General features: G+C 32.8%; 3 protein-coding genes across 3 annotated transcripts; all 3 read right to left on the reverse strand.

The window, feature by feature from the left end:
* Window positions 1-4,420: 4,420 nt before the first annotated feature.
* LOC106767097 lies at window positions 4,421-7,190 on the reverse strand. The gene is made up of 7 exons (XM_014651921.2): window positions 6,922-7,190; window positions 6,761-6,830; window positions 6,492-6,651; window positions 6,170-6,251; window positions 5,589-5,805; window positions 5,412-5,476; window positions 4,421-4,815 (listed from the first exon to the last, which is right to left on the reverse strand). The coding sequence occupies exons 1-7, from the start codon at window positions 7,003-7,005 to the stop codon at window positions 4,561-4,563; spliced, it is 933 nt and encodes a 310-aa protein (XP_014507407.1). The 5' UTR covers window positions 7,006-7,190; the 3' UTR covers window positions 4,421-4,560.
* A 6,804-nt stretch (window positions 7,191-13,994) lies between these two features.
* On the reverse strand, window positions 13,995-15,076 carry LOC111242112 (uncharacterized protein ycf39-like). Its single transcript, XM_022784423.1, has 2 exons — window positions 14,481-15,076; window positions 13,995-14,395 (listed from the first exon to the last, which is right to left on the reverse strand). The coding sequence occupies exons 1-2, from the start codon at window positions 14,628-14,630 to the stop codon at window positions 14,210-14,212; spliced, it is 336 nt and encodes a 111-aa protein (XP_022640144.1). The 5' UTR covers window positions 14,631-15,076; the 3' UTR covers window positions 13,995-14,209.
* Window positions 15,077-16,541: 1,465 nt separating this feature from the next.
* LOC106767524 lies at window positions 16,542-17,347 on the reverse strand. Its single transcript, XM_014652440.2, has 2 exons — window positions 17,040-17,347; window positions 16,542-16,910 (listed from the first exon to the last, which is right to left on the reverse strand). Exons 1-2 carry the CDS (start codon window positions 17,246-17,248, stop codon window positions 16,658-16,660), a joined length of 462 nt encoding a protein of 153 aa, XP_014507926.1. The 5' UTR covers window positions 17,249-17,347; the 3' UTR covers window positions 16,542-16,657.
* Window positions 17,348-17,425: the final 78 nt, after the last annotated feature.

The following is a 17,425-nucleotide window of genomic DNA, read 5'->3' on the forward strand; positions in this document are numbered from 1 at the left end:
TAAAGAAAAATAAATAGGAATGAATCCTTGTGCTCACAGAAAGGGACCATGACCCCTTAAATAACCTCGACGGTTAATATTATTTAGTTTCAATAATTATAACTTGACCCCTTCAACAAATTATAATTATTGCTGGTCTCTACTCAATACCTTTCATGACAAATATACCCTTAATCATATTTGTATTAATTAGATCACTTTATAAAGTTGACTAATAAAATATAATGAAACATTTAATATTTATATATATATATATATATATATATATATATGACCCAAAATAATAACATTAATCACTTTCTAAAACCAGTCACTCCCTCACGTTTTCTTCTTTTAATTCTCACGTAGGATTTTGTTCTCTTTTTCTCAAACGTGTCTCGTCCTATTTGCTGCCCAACTTTTTATTTCATTGTCAAAACAATATCTCATATACTGAAAATTGATTCTGCCCCATTTTCTGTTTTTAAATTAATGTTGAAAATCCCACATTTTCCTTAATTATGTTAAATCCGTTTTTAAATCTAAAAACTGACTTTATTCACTTTTTAACCATTTTTAAACCACCCTATATAATATCCTCTTTTATTTCAATTAGTTTTTAAAATACTAAAAACAAATCCTAATCTATTTTAAATATATCTAAAATATCTTTCAAATTAAAATATATAATATACAACAATATCTAAAAATATCTTTTAAAATAAAATAAACCCTATAAATATAAATAACAAAATCATTTTATCTTTTAATTAAAATACTTTACCACATTTATATACATTTTTTCTAATTATTAAAATTTATAGAATCTCACATTCAAATTTATTATTATTACCACAACTCATACATTTTTAATATTTTCAACTAATGCTATCACCTATTTTCCTATATTTGGTTTTAATATATATATATATATATATATATATATATATATATATATATATATATATATATATATATATATATATATATAATTACAGTGAGATTGTCATAACCTTATAATTACCATTTTTTCACTAAGTACCTCTCTAACTATATTTAGTATCAAACTTTATGAAAGATAGTAATATTCATTCATTCATTATACACTCATTCATTATAACTACATATATATATAAGTGTCAAATTATATTATACATCCATTTTTAACTCCTTTGGTAGCTCTTCCACATTATAAAATTAACAATCATTAATATAATATTATATGCATTCACCCAACACACGTAAACTATGAAAAATTTATATAAATATTATTTATAAATATTCTTAATTTTTTCCGAGTCTCACAGATGGTGGTGGAAATATTGTGCACATATGGTGAGTTTAATGTGGTGAGATGGTAGCTCCTCCTCCAAACTATATGATTCTGTTACCAATGAGGAGCATTGGTATTTTCAAGATAAATGATTTTGATGCTGCTGCAAGAGATAAACTCGAAGAATCAAGTTGTAATTTATTTAAAATCACTTTTGTAAATTGCAAATGTATTGGGAAAAAGTTTGAACATGTAAAATCTTAGAAATCTCCTGTCTTTAGGATACTCACGCATATAATCGATTATTTAATGTAGTAATCGATTATCACGAGCATTCTTGGAAAACCATTGTTCTCTGGAATAATCAATTATTGCTTCAAATAATCGATTATCCTGGTCCTGATAAGAACTGCCAAAGTCCCTGGAATAATCGATTATTCCTCAAGATAATCGATTATTACTCTTTTGAAAACCCTGTAACAGACTTATTACTTACAATAATCGATTATCACTGGCATTTGTAATGTGTCTTTTTAATTTCAGACCAGTAGGCTATATAAAGAAGTCTCAAACCCTTAGAGAAAACATCTAAGCTTTTTGAGAATACAGTGCGATCTGAGGAAGTTCCAAAAAGCTAGTTCATTGCCTTGTCATGTCTTGTGTATAGGAGAAGCTCGCGCTTTGTGTGTCAAAGGTCGGAGTGGTTCTCTTCTAGTTGGCAAAGTTGTTTTCTTCTGGTTCGTTGGTCGAAGGAACATTCTTGTTGCACTGTTCCGGTTCATTTGTCGAAGGAAAGTATTGGTTGCTCGCTTCCGGTTCGTTTGTCGAAAAAAGCTCCCTTCCGGTTCGTTTGTCGAAGGAAGGTTTTGTTTTACCGTTTATTCATTATCTTGTAATCTGTAAGACTGTTTTTAATGAAAACGTTAATCACTCAGCTGGACGTAGAATCTTTTGATTGGAACCAATATAAAAATTCTTTGTGTGAATTTTTCTACTCCATACACTCTTTTATTTTGTGCACATCAACTGTTCGATAAAAGTTCACTAAGAAAATTAATTTTTAAAACGGACCATTGTAACTTGATGTTTGACCGTAACACGTTTTCCGCTATTTCATTCTGCTGCGCAAAATCGGTACCGATTGTTCCAACAAATTCAAGCAAAAGGAGAGAATATGGTGGTGTTTAAGTGCTCCCTACAATGGTTGGGCCAACTTAAGAGGAAGGGTAACTAGAGGAAACCTAGAAGTGGTGTTTTAGCCTTGGTGACCTAAGTTAAGTAGTATGACACAAAATTGGTAAGATAACAATACTCAAGTCAAAGTTAAATTTACATGGAGGGAGACACCTTTATTCATAAGCTTATGTAACCCTAAAAGTGTCTCTAAATTGTAGAAGTAAAACCTTAATACTCTAACTTGGATACCAAGGTAAAATCCTCTCCATTAAAAGGATCACATATGCCCACTACTAAAGAGAAATCCTCTCCATTAGGAGTCTCACACGTGATCACTACTAAGGAGAAATCTTCTCCATTAGGAGCATCTCACATGGCAAGAGCATGTGTCTCACCAAAGAAACCCTAGACTACTTGGTCTATTATATAAGACCTAAAATAAAACCTAATCTACTAAGAAATCACTGATGGCCCATGATGAATAGAGCTTGGGCCCACTTATAATAGATGACTTTAACTCTTCTTGAATATTTGGCCATGGTTAGGGGTATGTCATCACAATTTATATGGTGCAAGCAGAAAACTGTGTCAAGAGAACCAAAAAATATAGTTTGTAAACTGACAAAATCCATTTATGGGCTAAAATACGCATATAGTCAATGGTTTCTCAAATTTCATCTAATATATCTTCTTGTTCTTGTATGTTAATGACATTTTAGTTGTTACCAACAATATAAACATGTTGTACGAAACTAAGATATTTCTATTTAGAAATTTTGAAATGAAAGATATTAGTGATGTTTCTTTTATATTAGAAATTCAAAAACACCGAGATTGAACTCAAGATTTATCTAAAGAAATTATGTAAAAGAGAAGAGTTTTCGATTTTCATTTTATAAGTCATTGTAGCACGACTTTGTCCTCAAACATTTCAAAGTGGGCTTTGCAAAAATGAAAAATTGATGTCACATGCGAGAGGAAGTCACGTGTTTGGTTTTCATAAAGCCACATAAGTGTTTTACTTTCCTCTTTCAATTAACTTTGTTTTTAGTTGTGAATTTTTTTTAAAAAATCTTATTGTGACACGTGGCAGATGTTTCCATTTATACTCCCACATTAGTTAAATTTATAAATTCCTACGATATAAGAAGTGCCATCACATAAAACTTCAAAAAGTACTACTTTTATCTTTCATATAAAAATTTCTTAAAACCTTACTTTTAGAAAAGGTTAAGTTAGCTTTTAGTTTGTGCCCTATAAAAAAGTATTATGTTTTTTATTTTGCAATCATCAAAATAAAGTAAAGTTAGTCCATTATTAGAAAATAAAATAAAGTTTAATTTCGTTAAAATGTAAATATTAAACAGTTATTAAATTTTTATAGAAACTAAAATTAACATTTTTCGACATATACATATGTATACATATACACATGTTATTAAACTCTCGAGTTAACTCTTAAACTCTTACGAGTTTACGTTTCCAGATATGGCTTCCGAGTTAACTCGGAAGTAAACACTTTTTTGCATAAACTCGATATAATTAATTGTGAAATCGATAGGATTGTGTAGAATCACGAGTTTAGAGCGATTCTACTAGCTTGAAAGAGGAAAAAAATTAAGAGAAACAAGGTCGTTTGATCTTTTTTTATTATATATTTAATGAAATGCATCAAAATTAATAACAATAATCCAAATATTTATGTTTTACAATATTTATTTTTATGAATAATATATCTATAAATTTTATTTATTTAAAGTTATATAATTTTGTAGACTTATTTGAATTAAGATATTATTCATATAGTATTTTTCATCTGAAATAAACTCTTACGAGTTTACGAGTCGAGGTTACTCAACTCTCACGAGTTAACGTAAACTCGCGAGTTTAATAACCTTGGATATACATATATCGTTCTTTTGAATCTGTATAAGGAGTGTGTTTCCAATGTAGCACAGAATGTTGTAGTAGTTGATATCTGCTTTTCAGTCCTGTAAAAAAGAAAACCCCGCTGCTGCATATATAATAATCAAGGGTGATGGAGAAAATGTATGTAACATGAAGAGTGTTGTCACAATTCAAATCATACTAAAATTATAAAGGTAGTGGCTCAGATTCCCTGAGATGATGTTCTACCAGGTGAAAGCTGACAACACATAAGATGGATAAGCTTCATATTTGGAAGCAAGTGATTGCACAGCAGATGAATCTGCAACTTCTCCAAAACTATGAAGCCCAAGTTCAGTAGCGTGAATCCCACCAGTGATAAAAACTGATTCTATTCCAGCAGCATTAGCACCCTTAATATCATGATGGAGTGAATCACCCACAGCAATACAGTCAGAGCCATCTGTCCCAGCCATTGCCATGGCTGACTTGTAGATTATCTGATAAATCTCACTTGTTACAAAGAGTGCCAAGAACATGGAATAAGGATGCATATGCCAATAGAACAGAAGATGATGTCCCACAAAAATCTTAGTCATGTATTATATGCATAAATATGTTCCTACTTGCTCCCCAAAAAACTAGTACCACATATGTAATTCAATCATGAGAAAACAAAAAATCAAGCTCCGGGTGAGAATTATGCAGAATTTATAAGGAAAACAGTTTGGATAATTTAATCCATTTATCTGTGCTTAACGTGATAAATTAAAACTGTGAATTTACTTTTGCTTGTTGAGATTGCTTTTAAAATGTGCACAACTGTGAGAATAAGATACAGCTAACTTGAAAATGCTAGAGGAATTAAACACGCCGCTTAATAATTTTGAAAGATGATACTTGAATTATGTACCAAATAATTCAGGGTATAAATTGACCACTTAACATTTGCAGAAAACGTAAATCTTACTTGTACCATTGTGTATGTAAGATCTGAGCAGTCTAGATACTAAAAGCATGGAATACACTAAGAAGAAAACAACTATCAAAAGTGGAATTAATAGTATTCACACGGAGATAGATTCATCTTCATCACCTCATCAGGTTTGCCCATCCATTTTACTTCACCCCCAAGCTTTTCATATTTAGCTGCCAGTGTACCTACAAGTTTAAAATATGCACACGAAAAATTGATATAAGGTGAAAAGGATGTTTAGGCATTAAACTTTTAGATTTCGTTAAAAGGGTAAAGGACAAGATAAAGCAAATTCACCAGGCATCACACGTAAGTCTCTTGCTTCAACAGTTACATAATCTGGATTAGCTACAACCATAGGAATTCCTTTGAAAGCACAAAGCTCCAAGATTTTCTCAAGGTCTTCAAGTTTCATTGAACGTGCACTCCCATCAGCATTCCCCAGGGCTTCAGTACCATGAGCCAAAACAAATTCAGCTTCTTCAACATTCTCCACAACTTGCAAGTCTAAGCCCTAGATCATATGCTGTAAGATTTTAGATCCCACGATGTATATTACTCTCTGCAATCATCTTTGCATTGTCTAAATTAACCTTTTTATTTACACATATACCTTCTCTAGGTTACTGATAATTGAAAACAATCATTTGACTTTCAAATGGACAAAACGAAAAAGACCTTGCTAATCTCATCTTTAGCAATTTCCTCAACTCCATCATTTAAGAAGAAAGGAGCCCTTCTAAGCAGATTAATTGATATAACTATAAACCAGGTTCCAAGAAACAATTACTCAAAGAACAATAAAGCAATAGTTTTTAGGAAGTAACAATTTAATATATTAATGTGGTGAATATCAGAATTGAAGCTGCCCAACCCACCTCAAGAGAGATTGCTCCCCGGCCATTCCAGGTGAAATGAATACAAGATCTTCCCAATGCCGCAAACCAAGGATCATCTCTCCTGCTTAGAAAGCACAACAAATTATACACAGAGCGACAATGTATTTACAGAATGAAGGAAATGATAATTGAACACGGAGTCATGGATAACAAAGGCACATGGTATACATCAAACAGATATTTTGGTAGTATGATTGCAATTAGAATTATGAAGAGAAGAATGATGGAATGAAAGAGCCACTTAATGATTGGTTTATGTTTTGCTGCATGAAGAGGAAAGAAACAAGAAACAAGAAACAACCTTTGCAAATACTGGTGAGTTAGTTCTCCACTAGTGACGGCCCCCAGAAAAAGAGAGGCATCAAAGCCAAGACCCTTCACTTTTTCAATGGTGGTTGATGATCGTCTTGAGGAGTTGCTTATGATCACCATCTTAGCACCCGTCTTTGCTATATTTTCTACTAAAAGAATTAAAACATAAGAGACATTAGCTTCATAGTAGGGAAGATACAACACAGGATACGAGAAGCAGAAAGAAAAAGGAAAGAGTGGAACAATAATCATAGTTACATGTCGAAATAGCAGCTGGATAAGGCTGTTTTCCGTCGTGGAGTACTCCGAACTGGTCCAACAACCATACCTGAACGGTGTAATAACATATCTGATAATGTTATTTGTGTTGTATGGGTAAGAGATAAATATAAAATGTTAAAATGGTATGATTAAGGAACCTTGAAACGGCGCGTTTCGGCGAGTTGTCGGAGACCGTTCAAGGTATGAAACTGAAGGGGCGGCACAGAGCATTTGGGCATCATTCTTCAGCACTCCCAGCTCCGCTTAGGTCAACTTCATGAAATTACTTTAGTGCCATTGAAATTCTACGTTCTACGCTAAATGTAAAATCGATCTATTCATGAAAACAAATTGAGGAGGCTGATGAAGATTAACGATGGATTTAGATACAAACAAAAGCACCCAACACAAAATTTTCTTGTTCTGTTCCTTCTCTTTATCATTTATCTGTGATGCCAGATCACTCCACATTTCTTTCATTTAGGAGTACAACCTTAAAATTACAGAAAAAAAAACCAGAATAATAATACCATTACATATTTTTAATACATATAAAAATAAAATAGTCTAAAAAAATGTAAAATTTTATAATTTTTCAAAAAAAAAAATAAAGATAATATCAAATATAAAAAATTTAAGTGTGTCAAATTATCATTTTTCAAACCATAAAGAATTTAATAAAAAATTAAATTTATATTGAAATACTATTAACCTTCTATTTTCATCATGGTTCTCGCTCATTTTCCTTTTATTCTAACCCAACATTTAAACGAAATAGTAAAAGTTGTAACGATATGAATATTTGATATTGTTTATTTCAAAGTGTTTTACACCTATTTTGTTAACATGTACTGATTTGAAGGATTACAAATATTTTCTTTATGATTATATGAATTAAAATATTTTTTAATGTAAAAGAATACAATAAGATTTATTTTAAATTTTATAGAATTAAAATATAATTAAATTGAATATACTCCGGATTACATTTTCTTTTCAATTAAAATGAAGAAATTGAAAATCATAAAAATTAAAGGTCATTTCATACTAATTTTTTAGAAGAGTGTGTCTACTTGATATTCATTTTTAAAAAGTTTTAATTTCGTTCTCAAACAATTTAATATGCATCAATCAAGTCATCATCCTCACTTTTTCATATATGGTGTTAACTGGTTGATGATGTGACAAAAGAGAAGATCTACATGTAACAGTTTATAAATCTAAGTACAAATTGGGTTGTTGAGGTGTGTGATTCTAAAGGTGAATTTTGAAGACTGAGATTCGCCCTAGTTTTTTTCTACGTGTTGTGTTCTTGTGTATCCATTGTCTTCTTTTGTGTCTTGTGTGGTGTTCTTACTGTGTGAGCTTGTTGATGAACTTTGGTTTGGAAAAGGTAATGGTTCATGAAGGGTACAATGTCTCACAATCATAATTGTTCATCTTGTTCCTAGGGCTCACAAAACCATAACATGTTGTATTATGATGCTTCATCTAAGGGATCTAGTGGACTACCAATTTGTCATTGTTTGGAGGTTATAGTGTTGAGAGTAGCTAGAATTGTTAACAATGGCGAGAGACAATTATGAGGTTGTCCTAACTACAAGGTTTGATTGGGGTATATTTAATTCGTGTTAATAATTGTTTGATGTTAATGAAAAGGTTAGTTCTACTGGATTTTTTGAAGAACAAAGTGGAAATGAAGATTCTCAAGGATGTACTTATTTCAAATGGTACAATGAAGATAGCAGAGATGAAAGGGATGCTACTATTGTTATGCAAAGAAGAAAGATCTATAATATAGAGAAATCTCTCATACTTTGTAAAAAATAGGGTTAAATTGTTAATATCGATTATATGTTTTGTGGGGTTGATTCACATCATCCTTGTTAGTATGTTATTTAAAATTCCATAAAATGTGGTCAAAGTTTATATGGAGTTTGTGGGTTGTAATAAGTATGGTGAAGAACTTTCGTGTATATTTTTGCAATTTGATGTTATCAAACGAATAAGAAGTTTATTGGAATGTATAGAAAAACATATCAATGGAGCTAATAGACATGTTATAAATTTCAAAAACATTGGAGTAAAAAACATTCATCTTTAAAACACATAACTTGTTAATAAACATAAATTGTGCAACAAATAGAGATGTTATAAATTCCAAAAACAATTGAGTAAAAAACATTCATCTTTAATACACATAACTTTCTAATAAAGATAAATTATGTAGTAAACAAACATGTTACAAATTTCAAAAACATTGGAGTAAAAAACATTCATCTTCAAAACATATAACCTAGTAATAAACATAAATTATGTTGTAAATACAATTCATAATAATTCAAAATACATTTGAATACATAACATTGTTCTTCAAAATAAGTTGTGTAATTATAGGTACATTTGGAAACCAAAATAAACTGGTAATCGAAATATATACATAAATAATATTTCATCATTTTGGAACTGGCCCTTTTTACATGGTAATTTATGTGTAATTATAGGTGTTGCAGTTGGTGTGGTTGTTGAGTGAGTTATTGGTTGTCTTGATTGGTGTTGTGTTTGAGGAGCTTGTGGACAACTATTTCTTTTGTTTCCAAGTTGTCTGCATATCCCACATATCTTAGGTGTATCACTTTGTCTTAGTTGTGTGTCATCTTTCCTCAGCTTCCAGGACTCTAGTCTTCTTTTCTTTTTTGGTCTTCTAGGCAACATCATTGTTACAAGTTATTTCCCATAGATAAGGACAATTGACATGGTATATCATTGAAAGGTATGTTTCTTCATCGGTTGACCTGGTAAACCAGTGTGAGATATAATATTTTGCATTAATGTTTAAGAATCTCATGGTAGTCAATGTGTGACAGCAAGGCATTCATATTATAGTCCATTTCCAGCAGCTACAATTGAGTTTATCTATGTTCACCATAAACTTCTAACCAATCATGGACTTGTGTTTGACCTCAAATAATTTTTATCTTGACCAACTATAAAATCAATTGAAATTATAATAGGGCAATGCATAATTAATCCTACATAAATATATCAAACCACAATCATACCTAAAAGTATCCAGTATTTAATCTTTTAAAATTCCTTTTGTAGTGTTTTTTTTTTAATTCTTGGGTAGAGGAAACCTTCACTTGCATTGATCTTGCTTCTATTTTTTGCCTATCTATCTTCATGAGGTAAAGTTGAATGTCTTCCATCATTTTTATGATGGGCTTACTCCTTGTTGTCATGATTGCACTGTTAAAAGCCTCTGACATATTACTTACAAGTGTGTCACAAGATGTTATTGTGAACTTAACCAAAATCTAATTTAGAATAAATGAAACATTAAAAGCAACAACAAAAAAATTGAAATAATGAACAAGTCAAAGCGGTGCAGTGGAATGGTTAGCGTGAACAACAAACCAAGAAGGGGGTGAATTGGTTTCTTATCGTAAATTCGTGTCTTTGATAATTTTCTCTTTATTTTAATTTCCTTAGTGATTAATTTAAAACAAATATAAAGAGTAAAAAGATAGAGAATTGCACAGATAATTTTATATCGATTCAAATCACAAGGATCTTACGTCCAATTGCTAATCCCAAACGAAGATTAACTTTTCACTAGCCCAAAACAAATAAATTGTTACAATTACAAAGAAAAAAAAAGTTTAAGGTTTAGAAAACACCTATCTTGTTACCATAAGAGATGAAACTCACTTCCCCTGAAGGCCACAAGGGATGAATACCTCCTCCGAATGTTTTAGGAAGGATGAACACTTCCTTTGAATCTTCACAAAGGATGACATGATTCATTCAGCAATAGCAACAACACTCAATCACAATCCTAGTGAAAGTTTTCGTACTATGTCAACACTAAGTTCTCAAAGTCACAACATAAGGGTTACATAAACCTTAGAACACACTTTTCACAACTCAAAATCAATAAGATAAGTTTTTGTGTATTAGAATGAGAGTCTCAAATCAATATATTAAGATCTCACTCAAGGACACCTCCAAAAATTTGTTGACATTCATTTGACGTGTGATAATCGATTATCAACTTATGGTAATCGATTATGCATTTAATGAATGCACCACGTCCAAAACCATGCCTAAAAACTCCAATGGCTAGTCATAATAATCGATTATGGTAAGTCATAATCGATTATGGATAATTGATTATCCTAAGCTAGTAATCGATTATTTCGGAGACAAAATGAGTTTTTAGAAAACTTTAAAAATCTCTTTGTGATAATCGATTATCTTAAGTGTTAATCAATTATTGTAGAGTTTTTGTGACTCCAAAAAGTATTTTAAAGAAAACAATACAAGGAATCAACAACAAATAAAGACCTATACATAAATCTACTTATTACAAAAAGCTTTAACACAAAACACAAGACTTCAGGAAGATCTTCTTGCAACTTGAGCACTTGAGACTTGATTTGGGCATCATCAAAAGTTCTAACTTCAAGATTTTGCTAAGAAAACATGCTTTTGAGTTTTGAATTCATACCTTGAGGGAATAACTTTCAAATGTTTAAAGGCGTCTTCATTCAACTCTTTAATGTCTCTCATGACTGTCTCCTATGCTTGAGAGTTTGTGGGTGTTGTTGCCTTCCATAATAGATGTTTCAATTCTTTTCTAGGGAATTTCTTCCTAAAATTTTCATATATATGATTGTTGAAAATAAAATGACTTTTGTATAAAAGTGCAGGGATAGAGAATTCAAACGCAGGTTTTTATACTGGTTCGGCCAAACTGCCTACATCTAGTGTCCTTCCTGTACCCGGAAGCAAATGCACTATAATGATCAGGGTTTTTTAAACAAGGTTTCTATAGCGACCTCCACATCAAAATATAAAACACCTCTCTAACCCTCTAACCAAAATATAGGCATATACAAAATAAAGACAGCAGCAAGATGTCCCCTCTCCTACAATCCTCACTACTTTGAACAATCCTTAAAGTCTAGAACGCCTCACGTTCTCTTCCTATAGTCACAACAGGGCAGCCACAATCTTCACAAGATTAAGAGAAGAAGTCGATCACGTTTCAAACACCTCAATGTGCAGGATGATCAATATGTCTTTTAGCACAAATTCTTGCTCTGCAAGCAACCACCAAAGAATGAACACCTCGGTCTTTTTGATGAGTTCTTGGAGCTTTAGCACGTTCTGCAAATCTGAAAAGAATTAATTAACTCGTTAAAATCACAAAAGTCTCTCTAGAAATCAAATTTGCGTCCATATATAGTTTTTCAAAAAACTGACGCTCCTAAGTCGACTGTACTACTAATAAAGTCGATTATACATAGACAATTATAACAAATAGTAGCAGTCAGACCAACTTAATTGATTACGCATTTAATACAGTTGACTAACAATTAATGCTTGGTCAAAGATATAAAATATAGCCGTTTCAAAACATAACTAAGTCGAGTAGCTTGCGCATACAGTCGACTTCGTAACACTTCAATGCAGTTTTGAAAAACTTTCTTTGCAAAAATACTCACAGGACACTTTGAAAAAATTTGTGCAAAGTCACGAGTTTTAATCGACTTGCTTCATAATGAAGTCGACTTAAAATTTCTCTTTTGCCACACAATATAAGTTCAACTAAAGTTCATGTGGTTTTTCTTTTCTAAATCATATGTTATGCAATCACAGACAATATCTCATGTAGAACACAATGAATTCGCATACTTTGACAGAATCAACACAAACATGTTCTCAAGTAATCATAAACATGAAAGTAATGAACATGTAACACATAAACACATAACAACTCATGTTGTTATCAATAATGTGTTGTCATCATTAAAACCAGAAGCTATGAGATTGTAAGGTTTAGCTAAACCAATGCTCCCCTTATCAACAATCTCAACAATGATGAACACAAAACCTTTGATCCACACCAGGTAAAAGTTGTTGTAATATTAAGAAAAGTTCCTATGGAAGTTATTGACAATACTATGATTCAGGTGTGACAAATCAAGAAAAGAAATGTATAAGAAAACTAAAAACAAATATCTAACTCACTTTCTGTTGGTCTGAAATATATGTAAAGTTTAGGCTTAATACTGCTTTTGGTCCCTAGTTTTGAGGGTTGTGTTCAAAACAGTCCTACCTTTTTTTTCACGTAACAATTGATCCCAACTTTTGAAAAAACGGATCAAGTTGATCCTTTTTGCTAACGGCGTCAAAAAGTAAACGGATCCTGGACAAAACATGTTGAACTGTGTCATACGTGGCATGATGGGTAATATAACATGTCAATTTTGAATTTTAAAAAAAAAATCTTAACACATAAGCTTCATCTTCCACCTCCACCAGTTTTTCAAGCATGTCTCCTCCCACTCCGATTCCACTGGCTCCGACCTCCATTTCCACTACGACTCTGATGAAGAGGGATATAAATATCATAGCAAAACCCTCTTATTTTTTACTCTCACACACCCTAGTCTCTTTGTGCATAGAAAACAAATTTGAGAGAAGGAAGCATTGAAAAACGAAGAGACTCTGGGAACCCCAAATCCCAGAAGCTCAGTCTTCGCTGGAAAATGGAGAACAAGCTTTAATCAAACCGCAACCTCGCCCAAGAAGATGCATCGCTTATTCGATTTCTAGGGTTTCGGTTTCTCTCTCCCCGCCTTGGACCAAAATATGGGGAACGTTGCAACAACCATGGTTTTCTACCGGGAGCACATTCAAACATCCAATTGGATGGAGAAGACAATCGGCGAATGCCCATTTGTTAGTTTCAGAGTGAGTAAAAAACGTTTTAGCAGGTCACCTAAAGTTTCCCTGCTTTTCCTCCCCTCTCACAAGCTGTATTGGTTTTTGTTGGGTGTTGAAATGTTTAATCCAACCCTGTTTTGAAACGTTGCAAAAGTTTTGCTCATCTCTTAAAATTTCATTTTTTTTTGTTTTTCTTTTCTGTCTTGCTCATCATGCTCTGTAAAGAGGAGTTGACTTTATTGTTATTCTTGGGGGTATGGTCTTCTTTCTTTGCTGGGTGGATAATTTTCAGAGGTGTTAATCAATTGGTAATGTTGCATTATTGGGTTCTGTACTGTAGGGTTCCTTAGTTGATGAAAGAGGTGTTTGAGTTGTGAGTGTTGGTGTTGTGGTTTTCGAAAAATTATCTCCTTGTTCTCTACCCCAGGCTTAGTGTTTGGGAAGCTTAGTTTTACATTGGTTCATTGGTGTAGTGGGTAACAGAGCAATTCCCTGCAACAGTAAATCAATTAGCATCTTGGCCAGCGAGCCTCTCGCACAAGGTTATTACCTGACAGTAAAAGGAGGAATGAAGAAGGAGATGGAGAAAAAGAATAGCAACAGAAGAAGATAAGTTGATTATCTCTTGGGTTGTCCAAGCACGGGGACCAGCGAATTTTAGAAGTTTACCAATTAATTTCTCATCTTGTATGGCTATAAATGTCAAGCGAGCTATATCCTAAGGGTGGAGGCAGAGCGATTAGAAAGGAAACATGAAGTGGGAAAGAAAGCGTGGAGGAAGATGAATTGTGGTACATAAATTACCCGAGTATCCATGTAAGCTATTCTGGTGGGGGCATCAGTTCCCCAAACAGATTTTTCTTCAAGGATGGGAACTGCGTACTGACCAATAAGACCCTGCAAGGAAAGATTGTAAATGAATGAAATGGAAGTGGGTAGAAATTAAAGGAATGGATTGAGGGCAGAGTAAGGTGGCGGTGACCTGCATGAAACCGCATAAGCGGATGACAATGTGATTGAGGCCAGAATCACGGAGGAACTTCTCAGTGCAATACTTGATTTCCATGAGGGGAACCTCGGGATGTTTGTCACAATTGTGGATGAAGTAGAAGACATATTTCTGAATGCCCATTGCCTTGGCACATTGTACGAGAGCCACTTTTCCTTCCCAGTCTACCTATGTTTGTATGAATGAATTGTATAAAATGTGTGCAAAGGAAAGGAAATTAAATGAAAAGGTGAGTGGAGGGGGGGTTGGTTACGGTTTTGATAGGCTCCTCGGGACAACCAGTGGTGCAGTCAATGACAGTGTGAATACCGACCAAGGTAGCAGGAATGGTCTCTTTTCCCCTTCCTGTCAGTTCCATAGGCATTGATGTTAAATCCATAGTTGACCTAATTACCATTGGTTTGTGATTATTTGGGGGAAGTAAAGGAAGGCAGCGACTCACCCGTAGAAATGGAATGAGAAGGAAAGTTGGTGGAGGTGGAAGATGAAGCTTATGTGTTAAGATTTTTTTTTTTAAAATTTAAAATTGACACCCTATCGTGCCACGTTGGAGACAGCTCAATATGTTTTGTACAAGATGTAACTACACTGTTTGATTTTTGACGCTATTAGCAAAAAGGATGAATTTGACCCGTTTTTTCAAAAGTTGGGATCGATTGTTACGTGAAAAAAAAGGTAGGACCATTTTGAACACAACCCTCCAAACTAGGGACCAAAAGCGGTATTAAGCCTAAAGTTTAAACATAGTTCATCCCTACCAAGATCGTCAATCAACCACTTTGAAAACCAATTCCATGTTTTCTTATTTTCAACTTCAACAACAACATATGTCAAAGGAAGCATTTGATCATTACCATCTCTTGCAACATTTGATAACAACTCTCTGCCATATTTTCCTTTAAAAAAAACAATCATCTAAGCCAATAATAAGCTTACAACATTTAAAGTTATCCTTGCATGTCTTCAAACACACATATAATCTCTTGAAAATTAGGTTGTCTTCTTGTTTTCCATATTCACTTTCACTATAGATAGAGGATTTAACCTCAGAAGCTTATTTGTATAATCATATATTCTTTTAAATTGTTCTCAGAAGCAACCATCAATGTTATTATGAGCCATTTTTTTGCCCTAAAGGTCGTAGACCTAGACACACTAGTGTTCTATTTCTTACCAAGTTTGTTTTGAAGGTTAGTCATATTTGTTAAGACAAAATCGTTTATGAGAATAAAATGTTTAAACCCTTTCATATGTTTTGAAGTTTAACAAAACAACATTAAACGAAATGAAAATATAAATATGTTATCATTATAATATCATAATAGTTGAAACATAGGTTATAAATTAAATACTTTGGAAACCTATTTAAATTTTGAAAGAGGCATGTATGATAAATTAAAGTACAATTTTAAAAGGAATGTTTAAAATTACGTTAAAAAATATGCATGGTTAATTGAAATTGATAAAAAATTAAAAAATTAAGAATGAAATTGTAATTTGTATTGGAGGTGAACTAAGAAAAAAACTTACTACTAAGATATAAGACTTAAAAAGATAAATGTTCCTTCACACTGAGTGAAAAAAATGTAACATCTTGATAATATATATTTTGAACATATTTTTGCTACATTTTAACTAAATAGGTTTGAGATAATTTTATACAATTTTTATGATTAAATAAATCGAATTCGATTATACAGGTTGAATTGTCATATTAAAAGATTCTGCATTTGTATTGTAAACTTCAAACTTCATAATTTTATATTTATAGTTTTGGACTTCTAACTTAATTGTATTATGAATTAATAGGATTAATTAAGCTTAATAAGTTGTCTCAAGTCGAATTACATATTAGTATAAGTTCATATTATAAGACCAATTAGAAGATTTTTGTAGTTTTCTCATAATAGCAGCACGAAAGTTTGAAGTTATCAGTCTTCAAGGAGTCGTGCGGGGTAATTATCAACATCACTTGGCTCATTGTAAGCGCAACCATTAATGACAGTCCTATGATTTCTATGTAAAAGAATGTCATTTCAATCCATTAAACCTGTGAAGCTAAAATATCTTATTCAATCGAACGACAATGGTAATACAAAAGTAACACGAACCATTTGAAAATAACAATAGAAAGGTTAAACACGTGGAAACTATTCAGGTGGAGGAGGTGGTGGTGCGTCTTTATTAACGGTTTTGCCTCTAGCTCTCAGCTTCTCAACTTCTTCTTTCATGGCTTCTTTTCTCCTTTTGCTAGCCAATATTTTAGCCATAACACCACTCACGCTAGGGTCCTTTTTCTCCGTCGGTGGTGGAGGCGGTGGACGCCTTGCTGCACCACTTGCCCTTTGCTCATCAAGCAAACCCAACCCCACCACTACCGCACCACTCAGCCCCATCAATGTCCTACACGCAATATTGTAATTGTAATAACAATGCACCATTCTTTATTTCATTTTATTAGGTAGCTTATTCGATTTATTTCTTTAATTTCAATAGACTACAATAAAGTATTACCAGTTATAAATGAGATACCTGCGACGCAGAGAGTGGCCACGATGAGAAGGGACTTGATGAAGATCAGATATGGAAGAGGGCTGTGATTGTTGATATTGGGGACCAAAGTTGGACACTGTTGACATCGGAAAGTTACCATTTTTCCGAGAATAGAGGAGGCTCTTGCGGGCTCCCGAGGAGAGAGCTGCTGCAGCAGTGGTAGGAGGTGGTGTTAGTAAATGAGTCATTGGCTCCTATTCTGAAATGAGGAAGCAGAAGCAGTCAGGAATAGACAAGTGGTTTATTGATTAAGTTTTGGTGGTTATCTCTGTACACCAAATAGGAAATGTTATTTGAATAAATGTGTGATCTGATAGTGGAAATCCATTGGCTCATTGTGGATAAGGTTCCATCGCTTCGTCCAC

The sequence above is a fragment of the Vigna radiata genome, chromosome 7, assembly GCF_000741045.1.
Source record: "Vigna radiata var. radiata cultivar VC1973A chromosome 7, Vradiata_ver6, whole genome shotgun sequence".
NCBI classification, from domain to species: Eukaryota; Viridiplantae; Streptophyta; class Magnoliopsida; order Fabales; family Fabaceae; genus Vigna; species Vigna radiata.

Bases quoted from the DNA above. Each gene is read 5' to 3' on its own strand.
- LOC106767097 (XM_014651921.2), bottom strand. From the start codon at position 7,005: ATGATGCCCAAATGCTCTGTGCCGCCCCTTCAGTTTCATACCTTGAAC. The intron at 6,252-6,491 runs GTTGTTTCTTGT...CTTTCTAAGCAG, and splicing joins ACTCACCAGTATTTGCAAAG to GAGAGATGATCCTTGGTTTG. The intron at 5,806-6,169 runs GTGGGTTGGGCA...CATATGATCTAG, and splicing joins GGGGAGCAATCTCTCTTGAG to GGCTTAGACTTGCAAGTTGT.
- LOC106767524 (XM_014652440.2), bottom strand. From the start codon at position 17,248: ATGACTCATTTACTAACACCACCTCCTACCACTGCTGCAGCAGCTCTC. The intron at 16,911-17,039 runs GTATCTCATTTA...TATTGCGTGTAG, and splicing joins GGCCACTCTCTGCGTCGCAG to GACATTGATGGGGCTGAGTG.
- LOC111242112 (XM_022784423.1), bottom strand. From the start codon at position 14,630: ATGGGCATTCAGAAATATGTCTTCTACTTCATCCACAATTGTGACAAA. The intron at 14,396-14,480 runs GTCACCGCCACC...CTTTCCTTGCAG, and splicing joins GCTTATGCGGTTTCATGCAG to GGTCTTATTGGTCAGTACGC.